Genomic DNA, 15,051 nt, shown 5'->3' with positions numbered 1-15,051 from the left:
TCTTAAATATACAACTTTAAAAAAAACTTGTTCTTAACCAACTTAAATTCTAATGACGTACAACTTTAGAAAAATTAGTTTTTTGACCAACTTACATTCTCAAGTATGACTTTATAAAAAACTTTTTTTTAAACCAAATACGTTAAGTGCAACTTTAGAAAAACTAGTTTTTAACCAACTCACAATCTCAAGTACGACCGTAAAATAACAATTTTTAACCAACTTAAATTCTCAAGTATGACTTTAGAAAAACCTGTTCCTAACCAATTTACAATCCTTTTAAGTACCACTTTAGAAAAAATGTGTTTCAATCAACATACATTCTTCAGTACGACTTTAGAAAAATAATTTTCTAACTAACTTACATTCTTAAGTACGACTTTAAAATAACTTTTTTAATCAATTTAAATTCTCAAGTATGACTTTAGAAAAAGTAGTTTTTAAACAACAGTTTTTAACCAACTTAGATTCTTAAGTACAACTTTAGAAAATATATTTTTTGACTGACTTGCATTCTTAAGTACAACTTTAAAATAACTTTTTTTAACCAACATACAGTTTTATTGAGTACGACTTTAGAAAAGCATGTTTTTAACCAACTTGCAGTACATTCTCAAGTACAACAGTAAAATAACAGTTTTTAACCAACTTAGATTCTTAAGTACAACTTTAGAATACATTTTTTTTGACTGACTTACATTATTAAGTACAACTTTAAAATAACTTTTTTTAACCAGCATACATTTTTGAGTACGTCTTTAGAAAAACAAGTTTTTAACCAACTTACATTCTCAAGTACAACAGTAAAATAACACTTTTTAACCAACTTAAATTATTCAGTACGACTTTAGAAAAAATATTTTTTGACAGACTTACATTCTTAAGTACGACTTTAAAATAACTTTTTTTTAACCAGCATACATTTTTATTAAGTACGACTTTAGAAAAACATGTTTTTAACCAACTTACATTCTCAAGTATGACGGTAAAATAACTACTTTTAACCAACTTAAATTCTGAAGTACGACGTTAGAAAAACTTGTTCATAACAACTTAAATTCTAATTAAGACTTTAAAAAAAACTATTTTTTAACGAACTTAAATTCTAATTAAGACTTTAAAAAACAATTTTTTAACCAACTTATATTCTTAAGTACTACTTTAGAAAAACTTGTTCTTAACCAAATTAAATTCTAATCAAGCAAGACTTTAAAAAACAATAATTTTTAACTAACTTAAATTCTTAAGTATGACTTTAAAAAAACTTGATCTTAACCAACTTAAATTCTCAAGTATGACCGTAAAATAACTACTTTTAACCAACTTAAATTCTGAAGTACGACGTTAGAAAAACTTGTTCATAACAACTTAAATTCTAATTAAGTAAGAGTTTAAAAAAAACTATTTTTTAACGAACTTAAATTCTAATTAAGACTTTAAAAAACAATTTTTTAACCAACTTATATTCTTAAGTTCTACTTTAGAAAAACTTATTCTTAACCAACTTAAATTCTAATCAAGCAAGACTTTAAAAAACAATAATTTTTAACTGACTTAAATTCTTAAGTATGACTTTAAAAAAACTTGTTCTTAACCAACTTAAATTCTAATTAATTACGACTTTAGAAAAACAATTTTTTAACCAACGTACATTCTTTAGAAAAACTAGTTTATAACCAACTTACATTCTCAAGTACGAAAGTAAAATAACACTTTTTTAACCAACTGAAATTCTTAAGTACAACTTTAAAAAAACAGTTTTTTAACCAACGTACATTCTTCAGTACGACTTTAGAAAAAATATTTTTTGACTGACTTACATTCTTAATTACGACTTTAAAATAACTTTTTTTTAACCAACATACATTTTTATTAAGAACGACTTTAGAAAAACATGTTTTCAAACAACTTACATTCTCAAGTGTGACCGTAAAATAGCTACTTTTAACCAACTTAAATTCTGAAGTACGACTTTAGAAAAACTCATTTTTAACCAACTTAAATTCAATTCTTAAATGCAATGTTAGAAAAACTTGTTCATAACCAAGTTAAATTCTAATTAAGACTTTAAAAAAAAATTTGTAACCAACATAAATTCAAATCAAGTAAGACTTTAAAAAAAATATTTTTAACCAACGTACATTCTTATTGAGTGCAACTTTAGAAAAGCTAGTTTATAGCCAACTTACATTCTCAAGTACGACAGTAAAATAACAAATTTTTAACCAACTGAAATTCTTGAGTACAACTTTAGAAAAACTATTTTTTTAACCAACGTACATTCTTCAGTACGACTTTAGAAAAACAATTTTTTGACTGACTTGCATTCTTAAGTACGACTTTAAAATAACTTTTTTTAACCAACATACATTTTTAGTAGGTACGACTTTAGAAAAACATGTTTTTAACCAACTTACATTCTCAAGTGAAATAACTACTTTTAACTAACTTAAATTCCGAAGTACGAATTTAGAAAAACTTGTTCTTAACCAACGTAAATTCTAATTAAGGACGACTTTAGAAAAACACATTTTTAACCGACTTAAATTCTTAAATACGACGTTAGAAAAACTTGGTCTTAACCAACTTACATTCTAATTAAGCAAGACTTAAAAAAACATTTTTTTTAAATTAAGTACTACTTTAGAAAAACTAGCTTTTAACCAACTTACATTCTCAAGTACGACATTAAAATAACTACTTTTAACCAACTCGAATTCTCAAATACGACTTTAGAAAAATTTGTTCTTAACCAACTAAAATTCTAATTAACTACGACTTTAGAAAAACTTGTTCTTAACTAACTTAAATTCTAGTAATTAACTACGACTGTAGAAAATCTAATTTTTATCCAACTTAAATCTTTGCTAAGTATGACTTTAGAAAACGTTTTTTTCACCAACTTACTTACATCCCTTTTAAATACGACTTTAAAAAAACCTTTAGAAAATCTATTTTTCTAACCAACTTACATTCTGAGGTGCCACAGTAAAATAACTAATTTTAACCAACTTAAATTCTTAAGACTTTAGAAAAACTTGTTCTTAACCAACTTAAATTCTCTTAACTACAACTGTAGAAAAACTATTTTTTATCCAACTTACATCCTTGCTAAGTATGACATAAGAAAACGTTTTTTTCACCAACTTACATCCCTTTTAAATACAGGATGCTACATTATTCACGAATGATGAAATAAAAAGCCATGCGGTGCAGTGTGTTGAAATATATTTGAATTAATGTAATATTTTAAATTTAAATTTTGCATATTTCTAATGTATTTTGGATTAATTTTCTCATATTTAATTAGTTTTTTTATTTTAATTAGACAAGCATGACAGGATGCTACATTAAACATTTTTGCTTATTTTTAATGCATTATTTTAGTTTAATGTTTTCATATTTAATCAGTTTCTTAATTTTATTTAGACAAGCATGACATCATGCTACACCATTCACAAAGGGTTCCTTGTCCTAAAAAATAAATAAAAAGCCTTGTGGTAGAATATATTTGATTTAATCCAACATTTTAAAATTTGATTTTTGCATATTTTTGATGTGTTATTTTAGTTAAATTTTCTCATATTTAAATTATTTTTTAAATTTTAATTAGACAAGCATGGCAAGATGCTACACCATTTTTGAATGGTTCCTTGTCCTAAAAAGAAAAAAAGAAAGCTTTGTGGTTGACAGTGGTAAAATATATTTGAATTCATTAAATGTTAAAAAAAATATATATAAAAATGTTTGCATATTTTAATTTATGTATTTTAGTTAAATTTTCACATTTAAATTAGTTTCTTAATTTTAATTAGACAATCATGATAGGATGTAACATCATTCACGAATGGTTCCTTGTCCTACAAAGAAATAAAAAGCCTTGTGGTAAAATATATTTTAATTAATCTAACATTTATTAATGTAAATTTTGCAAAAGTTCATATAATATTTTAGTTTAATTTTGCCATATTTAATTACTTTCTTAATTTTAATTATACAAGCATGACAATATGCTACACCATTCACGAAGGGTTCCTTGTCCTAGAAATAAATAAAAAAGCCTTGCGGTTGAATGTGGTAAAATACATTTAAATTAATTTAATGTTAAAAAAAAAAACATAATTTTTGCATATTTGTAGTTATGTATTATTTTAGTAAAATTTTCTCACATTTAATTACTTTCTTAATTTCAATTATACAAGCATGACAAGATGCTACACCATTCACAAAGGGTTCCTTGTCCTAAAAATAAATAAAAAGCCTTGCAGTCGAATGTAAAATATATTTAAATTAATTTAATGTTAAAAAAAAACACTTTTTCCTTGTCCTAGAAATAAATAAAAAAGCCTTGCGGTTGAATGTGGTAAAATACATTTAAATTAATTTAATGTTAAAAAAAAAACATAATTTTTGCATATTTGTAGTTATGTATTATTTTAGTAAAATTTTCTCACATTTAATTAATTTCTTAATTTAATTAGACAAGCATGACAGGATGCTACACCATTCACAAAGAGTTTTTTTTCCTTAAAATAAATAAAAAGCCTTGCGGTCAAATGTGGTAAAATACATTTAAATTGATTAAATGTTTTTAAAAAAAAAATGTTTTTTGCATTTTTATAGTTATGTATTATTTTAGTAAAATTTTCTCACATGTAATTACTTTCGTAATTTTGATTAGACAAGCATGACAGGATGCTACACCATTCACAAAGAGTTCCTTGTCCTAAAAATAAATAAAATGCTTTGCGGTCGAATGTGGTAAAATACATTTAAATTAATTTAATGTTAAAAAAAACATTTTTTTGCATATTTATAGTTATGTATTATTTTAGTGACATTTTCTCACATTTAATTAATTTCTTAATTTTAATTAGACAAGCATGACAGGATGCTACACCATTCACGAAGGGTTCCTTGTCCTAAGAATAAATAAAAAGCCTTGCGGTCAAATGTGGTAAAATACATTTAAATTGATTAAAAGTTTAAAAAAAATAATAATTTTTTTTGCATTTTTATAGTTATGTATTATTTTAGTAACATTTTCTCACATTTTATCCATCCATTTTTTACCGCGTATTCCCTTTTGGGGTCGCGGGGGCGCTGGCGCCTATCCCAGCTACAATCGGGCGGAAGGCGGCGTACACCCTGGACAAGTCGCCACCTCGTCGCAGCTCACATTTTATTAATTTCTTAATTTTGATTAGACAAGCATGACAGGATGCTACACCATTCACAAAGAGTTCTCCGTCCTAAAAATAAATAGATAAGCCTTGCGGTCGAATGTGGTAAAATACATTTAAATTGATTTAATGTTTAAAAAAAAACGAAAATTTTTTGCATTTTCATAGTTACGTATTATTTTAGAAACATTTTCTCACATTTAATTACTTTCTTAATTTTAATTAGACAAGCATGACAGGATGCTACACCATTCACGAAGGGTTCCTTGTCCTGAAAATAAATAAGTGTGGTAAAATATATTTGAATTAATTTAACAATTTTTCAATTTTTTTTGCATATTTTTAACGTATTATTTTAATATAATTTTCTCATATTTAATTAGTTTGTTAATTTTAGTAAGACAATCATGACACCTTTCATGAACAGTTCCTTGTCCTAAAAAACAAAACAAACAAAAAAAACACTGTTAAATAAGGTTAAAAAAATGTTTTTATTTTTATTTAACGATTTCAATTTAAAAAATGTTTTTTATGTCAGTCAAATCATTTAAATCACCTAATTTCTGAACCACTAGGGGGCAGACTTTAACTCCAGCACAGCCTTGTTTAGCAGGGAAGATGCAACACACCTTTTGCTGGTCAATTATTTTAGGAGTAATGGACAATTAAAGATGTTATTTCATCCAGAATTGTTTATTTTTGTTTACGGTCATGCAAAATTCAAAACAAAATAACCATCACACACAAATAGGACAGAAAAGAACAGCGGTGCAGTATGAAGAGGCTGCAGTATTTATAGGTCACGCCCAAAGAACAAAATCAATCAATAAAAAAACGCGCCCGCTTTCTATTCATAGCTGGACGGCTGTTAAAAGTAGCCACGCGTGTTATCATATTTGCTATAAAACATGAAAGCCATTTCCCACGCGCATAGGTCTGCACGCACCATCGAGGAGGAGGAGGAGGCAGGCTTTTTGTCAGTGTTGCCTAGCAACCACAGCAGCCACACATAGCCACAAATCCCCGTGGAGGCAAGCTGATGTGGAATTAGGCGATCTTTTAGAGAAGATGCGAGTTTTAACACGCGAAGTGGACGTGATATCTCTGTGGGCTTTGGATGTCTGGCAACATGCACACTGGAGGTTAATACACAGACTTTTATATGCTGCCATGCATTATTTACAACTCTATATATATATATACAGTATATATACTGTTTGTACAAGGACTACACTAAGAGGTACATTTTGCATGACTAAAAGGGCGTGTGTGTTTGTGTGTGGGTGTGTGTGTGTGTGTGTGTTGCAGTTCTCTCAGGCGACTGCAGCGGTGCTGCTGCTGCACTCCGTGCTCTCCTCGGCGTGGTCCGCATGTCAAACTGCAGGCAGGGAGGATGAGAAGGTAGTGCACTGTAGTGTAGTACACTGTACACACTGTGCTGTACTCTCATACTGTGCACTGGGCTGTGTACTCACACTTTGCTTTGGGCAGAAAAGACACCGTGTGGGACGGTAGTGAGGTGATGAGAGCATGAGGGGCATATTTATGTGAAGTGGTGAGAACATGAGGGACATGTTTATGTGAGGACATGAGGGGCATATTTCTGTGAGGTGAAGAGGACATGAGGGATATTTGTGAGGTGATGAGAGCATGAGGGACATACCTCTGTGAAGTGATGAGGACATGAGGGACATATTTCTGTGAGGTGATGAGGACATGAGGGACACATTTACGTGAGGTGATGAGGACATGAGGGACATATTTCTGTGAGGTGATGAGGACATGAGAGACATATTGATGTGAGGTGTTGAGGACATGAGGGACATATTTATGGGAGGACATGAGGGACTTATTTCTGTGAGGTGATGAGGATACGAGAGACATGTTTATGTGAGGTGATGAGGACATGAGGGACATGTTTATGTGAGGTGATGAGGACATGAGGGACATATCTCTGTGAAGTGATGAGGACATATTTCTGTGAGGTGATGAGGACATGGACATTATCTGTGAGGTGATGAGGACATGAGGGACATTATCTGTGAGGTGATGAGGACATGAGTGACATATTGATGTGAGGTGTTGAGGACATGAGGGACATTTATGTGAGGTGATGAGGACATGAGGGACATATTTATGGGTGGACATGAGGGACTTATTTCTGTGAGGTGATGAGGACACAAGAGACATGTTTATGTGAGGTGATGAGGACATGAGGGACATGTTTATGTGAGGTGATGAGGACATGAGGGACATGTTTCTGTGAGGTGATGAGGACATGAGGGACATATTTCTGTGAGGTGATGAGGACATGAGGGACACATTTACGTGAGGTGATGAGGACATGAGGGACATATTTCTGTGAGGTGATGAGGACATGAGGGACACATTTACGTGAGGTGATGAGGACATGAGGGACATATTTCTGTGAGGTGATGAGGACATGAGGGACATATTGATGTGAGGTGTTGAGGACATGAGGGACATATTTCTGTGAGGTGATGAGGACATGAGTGACATATTGATGTGAGGTGTTGAGGACATGAGGGACATTTATGTGAGGTGATGAGGACATGAGGGACATATTTATGGGTGGACATGAGGGACTTATTTCTGTGAGGTGATGAGGACACAAGAGACATGTTTATGTGAGGTGATGAGGACATGAGGGACATGTTTATGTGAGGTGATGAGGACATGAGGGACATATTTCTGTGAGGTGATGAGGACATGAGGGACATATTTCTGTGAGGTGATGAGGACATGAGGGACACATTTACGTGAGGTGATGAGGACATGAGGGACATATTTCTGTGAGGTGATGAGGACATGAGGGACATATTTCTGTGAGGTGATGAGGACATGAGGGACATATTTCTGTCAGGTGATGAGGACATGAGGGACATATTTCTGTCAGGTGATGAGGACATGGGGGACACGTTTCTGTGAGGTGATGACATGAGGGACATATTTCTTTGAGGTGATGAGGACATGAGGGACATATTTCTGTGCGGTGATGAGGACTTGAGAATGATACTTGTGTGCTGTGATTTTTTTAATGGCTTGTAATTTTGTGATGAGGACATGAGCAGAATGGTTTTGTCAGGTGATGAGAACATGAAAGGAGGTGATGAGGATATCTGCCACGCTACTGTGAGCTCCCCACGTTGTTACGTTTCTCTTCTTTCTGCCATTGGACAAGGAGAACACAGACTTCTTTAAAATCAAGTGTGTTTAAGAGAGAGGTAGTCCTGCACGTTGAAGTTTTTTTCTTATGTGAATGAGAAGCTTGTTGTGAAAAGTTAGTTGGAATTTCACAAGAAAAAGGTTACAATTTCACAAGAAAAACGTAGAATGTCGTCAGTATTATAATAAAAGTCGTCATTTTACTCAATGTAGGTGAACATTTTTGAAGAAAAACTGAACATTTGTGCAATGTTATGATAAAAGGTGGAAGTCAATTTCACAAGAAAATTTTTGACAATTTTATGAATAGAGTCGTGATTTTACTCTGCAAAAAAAATTACAATTTTATATGAAAACTTTAACATTTTGGAAATATTATAATAATAATCGGAATTTTACTCGGCAAAATTATGACAAAAGTCATCATTGTAGTCAAAAAATGTCACTATTTTACAAGAACAACTAAAAAATTGGCAATTTTGCGATAAAAGTCAGAATTTTATATGGCAAATGTCACTATTTTGCATTAAAAAGTAATAATTTTACATAGTCATAATTGTACGAGAAAATATTGCAATATTTCAGAAACAATTTGAGAATTTTATATGAAAGAAGTTGAAACATTGTGAGAAAAACACTGATTTTAGTTATTTTTGTTTCATTTTTTTGTTTGTAATTGTTTTTTAATCTTCATTATTTACTTCAAGTTATTACAGTATGTCTCTATGTACATTTAAAAATAAAAAAATGTTTTATTAATTTTGGCCAAAGGGGGCGCATTTCAATTTCTTACACACACTTCTTATTACACATGTTGGCCAGAGGGGGAGCACTTCAAATTTTTACACAAACTTCTTATTTTATATGTTGACCAGAGGGGGACCATCTTCATTTTTTTTTACACACAAACTTGTTATTTCATATGTTGACCAGAGGGGGAGCACTTTTAAGACCGACACACATCCATCCATCCATGGACGTGGAGCCTATATCAGCTACAGTCGCCACCTCATCACTGATCCAACACACACAGTCAATTTAAAAAATCCCTCCTTTTTGGGACCACCCTCATTTTGATAGATTTCACCACCAGGGGTGCTAATGAGACATTCTCTATTAGATGCAATGCATTTCCATATTGGGACCATGATTTATTTCCTAACTTGTTCAGACCTCCTCATATGGAAGCTACTTTTCCTTGTTGATGTCTCAAGAAGAGGAGAAATACAAGAACACACACACACACACACACACACAGTATGAAAGGAATACAACAATAAAAAGTAGGCCTACTACCATACTTGCCAACCTTGAGACCTCTGATTTCAGGAGGCGTGGTTAAGAGGGGAGGAGTATATTTTTAGTTATCCATCCATCCATTTTCTACCTACCGCTTATTTCCTTTGGGGTCGCGGGGGTTGCTGGTGCCTATCTCAGCTACAATCGGGCGGAAGGGGTGTACACCCTGGGCAAGTCGCCACCTCATCGCAGTATGTGTAGATATCTTTATTTTTTATAATTGAATCACTTGTTTATTTTTCAACAAGTTTTTATTTATTTTTATATCTTTTTTTCCCCGAATAGTTCAAGAAAGACCACTACAAATGAGCAATATTTTGCACTGTTATACAATTTAATAAATCAGAAACTGATGACATAGTGCTGCATTTTACTTCATCTTTTTTTTTTCAACCAAAAATGCTTTGCTCTGATTAGGGGGTACTTGAATTAAAAAAATGTTCACGGGGGTACACCTCTGAAAAAAGGTTGAGAACCACTGCTCTATAAGCCGTAGATGTTATTGTAAATTATGCATGCACAGTAGATGGCAGTACTGTCCTGTTTAAGAGTGTCACAACATTGCTGTTTACGGCAGACGAACAGCTTTACGGTAGACGAAAACCTGACTGCTGTTGTTGTGTGTTGTTGCCGCGCTGGGAGGATGTTAATGAGACTGCCTAACACAAAGATCTCGCCCTCGATCATTTTACAGTTATAACGTCATTGGGCAGGCACTCTGTTTATATTGTGGGAAAGCGGACGTGAAAACAGGCTGTCTACACGTCACTCGGGTCTGCATGGCCTCCAGCTCCGCCTGAATTTCGGGAGATTTTCAGGAGAAAATTTGTCCCGGGATGTTTTCGGGAGATGCGCTGAATTTCGAGAGTCTCCCGGAAAATCCGGGAGGGTTGGCAAGTATGCCTACCACACCAGTCACATTTACATCAAACAAAACACTGCATTGTGTTTGTATTTCGGGAAATCATGCAGTTTCCCATTAACATGTAATATTCATGTCAGTTACTATATATTATTCAATAAAGTCAACTAAATTAAATGAATTAACTACAAACGTCTCGCATCGACTACTATTTTGTGCCTTGCTTTATAGCATGGGGCCGACACAACAGCAACTTCGGAGGGGTACCTCAGGACCGAAGAACGATTTAATAAACATTGCCTAAATATTCTCAAAACCCTCGCGTCAAATATAAGTAAAATATCCAACACAAATCTTAACCTGATTTATTGGCGGATTGAAAAACTACCAGGCGATATTCTTCCGCTCCCACCAACCGCGTCCACCCCCATTGCGGCTCCGAGTGGTACGGTCCGGAAAGCAATCACACAGCTGCCCCCTCAGCCTCACTCTACGCCAGGTCCACTCTGGTCGCAGCGCGGCGGCAACACCTAGCTTATCCGCCGTCTGACTACCGGGATGCCGCTTGGTCCGTGAACACCTCGCCCTCCCGGACACCACGACACCCAGGCTTACCCGCCCGCCTTCCCTCCCACGCCCGCATTAGCAACAAACAAACTGCGTGGAAGGATATTCAGGCCCAGCTTCTACCTCTTTTTTTTTTTTTTTTTTTTTTTCATTCAAGCTGCTTTAAAAAGAAGCGGCTCGACCCAGCAGCCGCGGCCGCTCGGCAGGTGCCGTCACCCGGCCAAGCGCGTGGAGATGCCGCCCGTCCAGAGAACCATGTCGGATCTTCGAACTCGCGCAGACGGTACGTGAATTTCCCTTTGAACTCTCGCGTCGTGACTCGCGGTGAAAACACGGCGTTTGTTTGCTGGTGAGTGGAAGTCAGCCGAGATAATATTGTTAGATTTTTTCCTCTCGCATTTCTCATTCCACCTGTCTCATTTTAACATGACTTATGCACACAGACCGGAAGAGGCCGTCGTTATTCTTAAAAACAGGGATCAACGTCTCGCTATCACGGAGTGTGTGGGAGACCAAGCCTCTTGAAGTGCAACTAATGTGCCGTGCGGCTGACCTGCTTCTGGCCCCCGCAGACGGGGATGCCCGCCACTGGCTGTCCTGTCCACATCACCACCTCATGCACTCTCATTCACTAATACTGTGGTGATAGGGTGAGCCTATGATGGCATGAGAACAAAGACATATCCGATCTTGTATTTTTTTTTAAATAAAATTGTTGTGATGTGACACGAGAGACATATTTTTGTGAGGACATGAGACATATTTCTGTGAGGTGATGAGAACATGAGACATATTTCTGTGAGGTGATGAGAACATGAGAGACGTATTTCTGTGAGGTGATGAGAACATGAGAGACGTATTTCTGTGAGGTGATGAGAACATGAGCGACATTTCTGTGAGATGACATTCGCAGCATATTTCCCGCAAAGTGATGATGGACATATTTATGTGAGGTGATGAGATCATGAGGGACATCTGTGTGGTGATGAGAACATGAGACATATTTCTGTGAGGTGATGAGAACATGAGGGACATATTTCTGTGAGGTGATGAGGGACGTATTTATGTGAGGTGATGAGGACATGGACATATTTCTGTGAGGTGATGAGGAAATGGACATATTTCCATGAGGTGATAAGTACATGAGCCATATTTATGTGAGATAATGAGGACATGAGCGACATTTCTGTGAGATGAGGACATTCGCAACATATTTCCCGCAAAGTGATGATGGACATATTTATGTGAGGTGATGAGATCATGAGGGACATACATCTGTCTGGTGATGAGAACATGAGACATATTTCTGTGAGGTGATGAGAACATGAGGGACATATTTCTGTGAGGTGATGAGGGACATGGACATATTTCCATGAGGTGATAAGGACATGAGCCATATTTATGTGGGATGAGGACATGAGGGACTTATATATGTGAGGTGATGAGGACATGAGGGACATATTTCTGTGAGGTGATGAGGACATGAGGGACATATTTCTGTGAGGTGATGAGGACATGAGGGACATATTTCTGTGAGATGAGGACTTATTTCTGTGAGGTGATGAAGGACCAGAGGGACATACATCTGTGAGGTGATGACAACATGAGACATATTTCTGTGAGGTGATGAGAACATGAGGGACATCTGTGAGCTGATGAGGACATATGAGACATATTTCTGTGAGGTGATGAGGACATGGACATATTTCCATGAGGTGATGAGGACATGATGGACATGTTTATGAGAGACATACAGTATTTCTGTAAGGTGATGAGGACATGAGACATATTTCTGTGTGATGATATGGACATGAGAGACATATTTCCATGAGGTGATGAGGACATGAGGGACATTTATGTGAGGTGATGGGGGCATGAGGGACATACTTGTGTGAGGTGATGCCGACATGAGGGACATATTTATATTTGGTGATGAGGACATTAGGGTCATATTTCCGTGAGGTGATGAGGGACATTATGTGAGGTGATGGGGACATGAGAGACATATTTCTGTGAGGTGATGAGGACACGAGAGACCTATTTCTGTGAAGTGATGAGGATACGAGGGACATATTTCTGTGAGGTGATGAGGACACGAGAGACCTATTTCTGTGAAGTGATGATACGAGGAACATATTTCTGTGAGGTGATGAGGACCTGAGTGAGATATTCATGTGAGGTGATGAAGACATGAGCCTTTTTTCTGTGAGGTGATAAGGACGCGAGACATATTTCTGTGAGGTGATGAGGACATGAGACATATTTCCATGAGGTGATGAGGACATGAGGGACATTTATGGGAGGTGATTAGGACATGAGGGACATATTTATATTTGGTGATGAGGACATTAGGGTCATATTTCCGTGAGGTGATGAGGGACATTATGTGAGGTGATGGGGACATGAGAGACATATTTCTGTGAGGTGATGAGGACACGAGAGACCTATTTCTGTGAAGTGATGAGGATACGAGGGACATATTTCTGTGAGGTGATGAGGACACGAGAGACCTATTTCTGTGAAGTGATGATACGAGGAACATATTTCTGTGAGGTGATGAGGACCTGAGTGAGATATTCATGTGAGGTGATGAAGACATGAGCCTTTTTTCTGTGAGGTGATAAGGACGCGAGACATATTTCTGTGAGGTGATGAGGACATGAGACATATTTCCATGAGGTGATGAGGACATGAGGGACATTTATGGGAGGTGATTAGGACATGAGGGACATATTTATGTGAGGTGATGAGTGCATGAGAGACATATTTCTGTAAGGTGATGAGGACATGAGGGACATATTTCTGTGAGGTGTTGAGGACATGATGGACATTTATGTGAGGTCATGAGGATATGGGAGACATATTTCTGTGAGGTGATGAGGACATGAGGGACATTTCTGTGATGTGTTGAGGACATGAGGGACATATTTCTGTGATGTCATGAAGATATGGGAGACATATTTCTGTGAGATGATAACATAAGGGACATATATCTGAGCTGATGAGGACATGGGATACATATTTCTGTGAGGTGATGACATGAGGGACATTTATGTGAGGTGATGAGGACATAAACATATTTCTGTGAGGTGATGAGGACATGAGCGAAATATTTCTGTGAGGTGATGACATGAGCGACATACTTCTGTGAGGTGATGAGGACATGGTGACATTCGTCTGTGAGGTGATGAGTACATGAGAGACATATTTCTGTGAGGTGATGAGGACATGAGAGACATATTTCCGTGAGGTGATGAGGAAATTAGAGGCACATTTCTGTGAGATGATGAGGACATGAGGGACATATTTCCGTGAGGTGATGAGGACATGAGGGACATATTTCTGTGAGATGATGAGGACATGAGCGACATTTCTGTGAGATGAGGACATTAGCGACACATTTCTGTGAGGTGATGAGGACATGAGACTAATTTCCATGAGGTGATGAGGACATGAGGAACATTTATGGGAGGTGATTAGGACATGAGGGACATATTTATGCGAGGTGATGAGTACATGAGAGACATATTTCTGTAAGGTGATGACATGAGGGACATATTTCTGTAAGGTGTTGAGGACATGATGGACATTTATGTGAGGTCATGAGGATATGGGAGACATATTTCTGTGAGGTGTTGAGGACATGAGGGACATTTCTGTGATGTGTTGAGGACATGAGGGACATATTTCTGTGAGGTCATGAGGATATTGGAGACATATTTCTGTGAGATGATAACATAAGGGACATATATCTGAGCTGATGAGGACATGCGATACATATTTCTGTGAGGTGATGACGACATGAGGGACATACTTATGTGAGGTGATGAGGACATAAACATATTTCTGTGAGGTGATGAGGACATGAGCGAAATATTTCTGTGAGGTGATGAGGACATGGGGACATTCGTCTGTGAGGTGATGAGTACATGAGAGACATATTTCTGTGAGGTG

General features: G+C 35.9%; 1 protein-coding gene across 5 annotated transcripts in view; it reads left to right on the top strand.

Moving 5' to 3' along the window:
• The first annotated feature begins 10,835 nt into the window (after positions 1–10,835).
• The window catches only part of LOC133546053 (phospholipid-transporting ATPase IA-like), a 441,030-nt gene continuing 436,814 nt past the window's right edge, over positions 10,836–15,051 (top strand). For 3 of the 5 annotated variants that reach the window (XR_009804972.1, XM_061891880.1, XM_061891879.1), the window contains exon 1: positions 10,836–11,380. Coding sequence is in view for 4 of the 5 variants with exons in the window: in XM_061891880.1 (XP_061747864.1) it covers positions 11,332–11,380 (49 nt within the window). In the remaining variant the exon portion in view is untranslated. The remainder of the gene's footprint in view (positions 11,381–15,051) is intronic. The other 2 variants (XM_061891878.1, XM_061891881.1) reach the window with 1 other exon arrangement.

This window comes from Nerophis ophidion, linkage group LG29, assembly GCF_033978795.1.
Source record: "Nerophis ophidion isolate RoL-2023_Sa linkage group LG29, RoL_Noph_v1.0, whole genome shotgun sequence".
NCBI classification, from domain to species: Eukaryota; Metazoa; Chordata; class Actinopteri; order Syngnathiformes; family Syngnathidae; genus Nerophis; species Nerophis ophidion.
The sequence above is the reverse complement of the archived record's forward strand: the minus strand, read 5'-3'. Positions and strand labels throughout refer to the sequence as shown.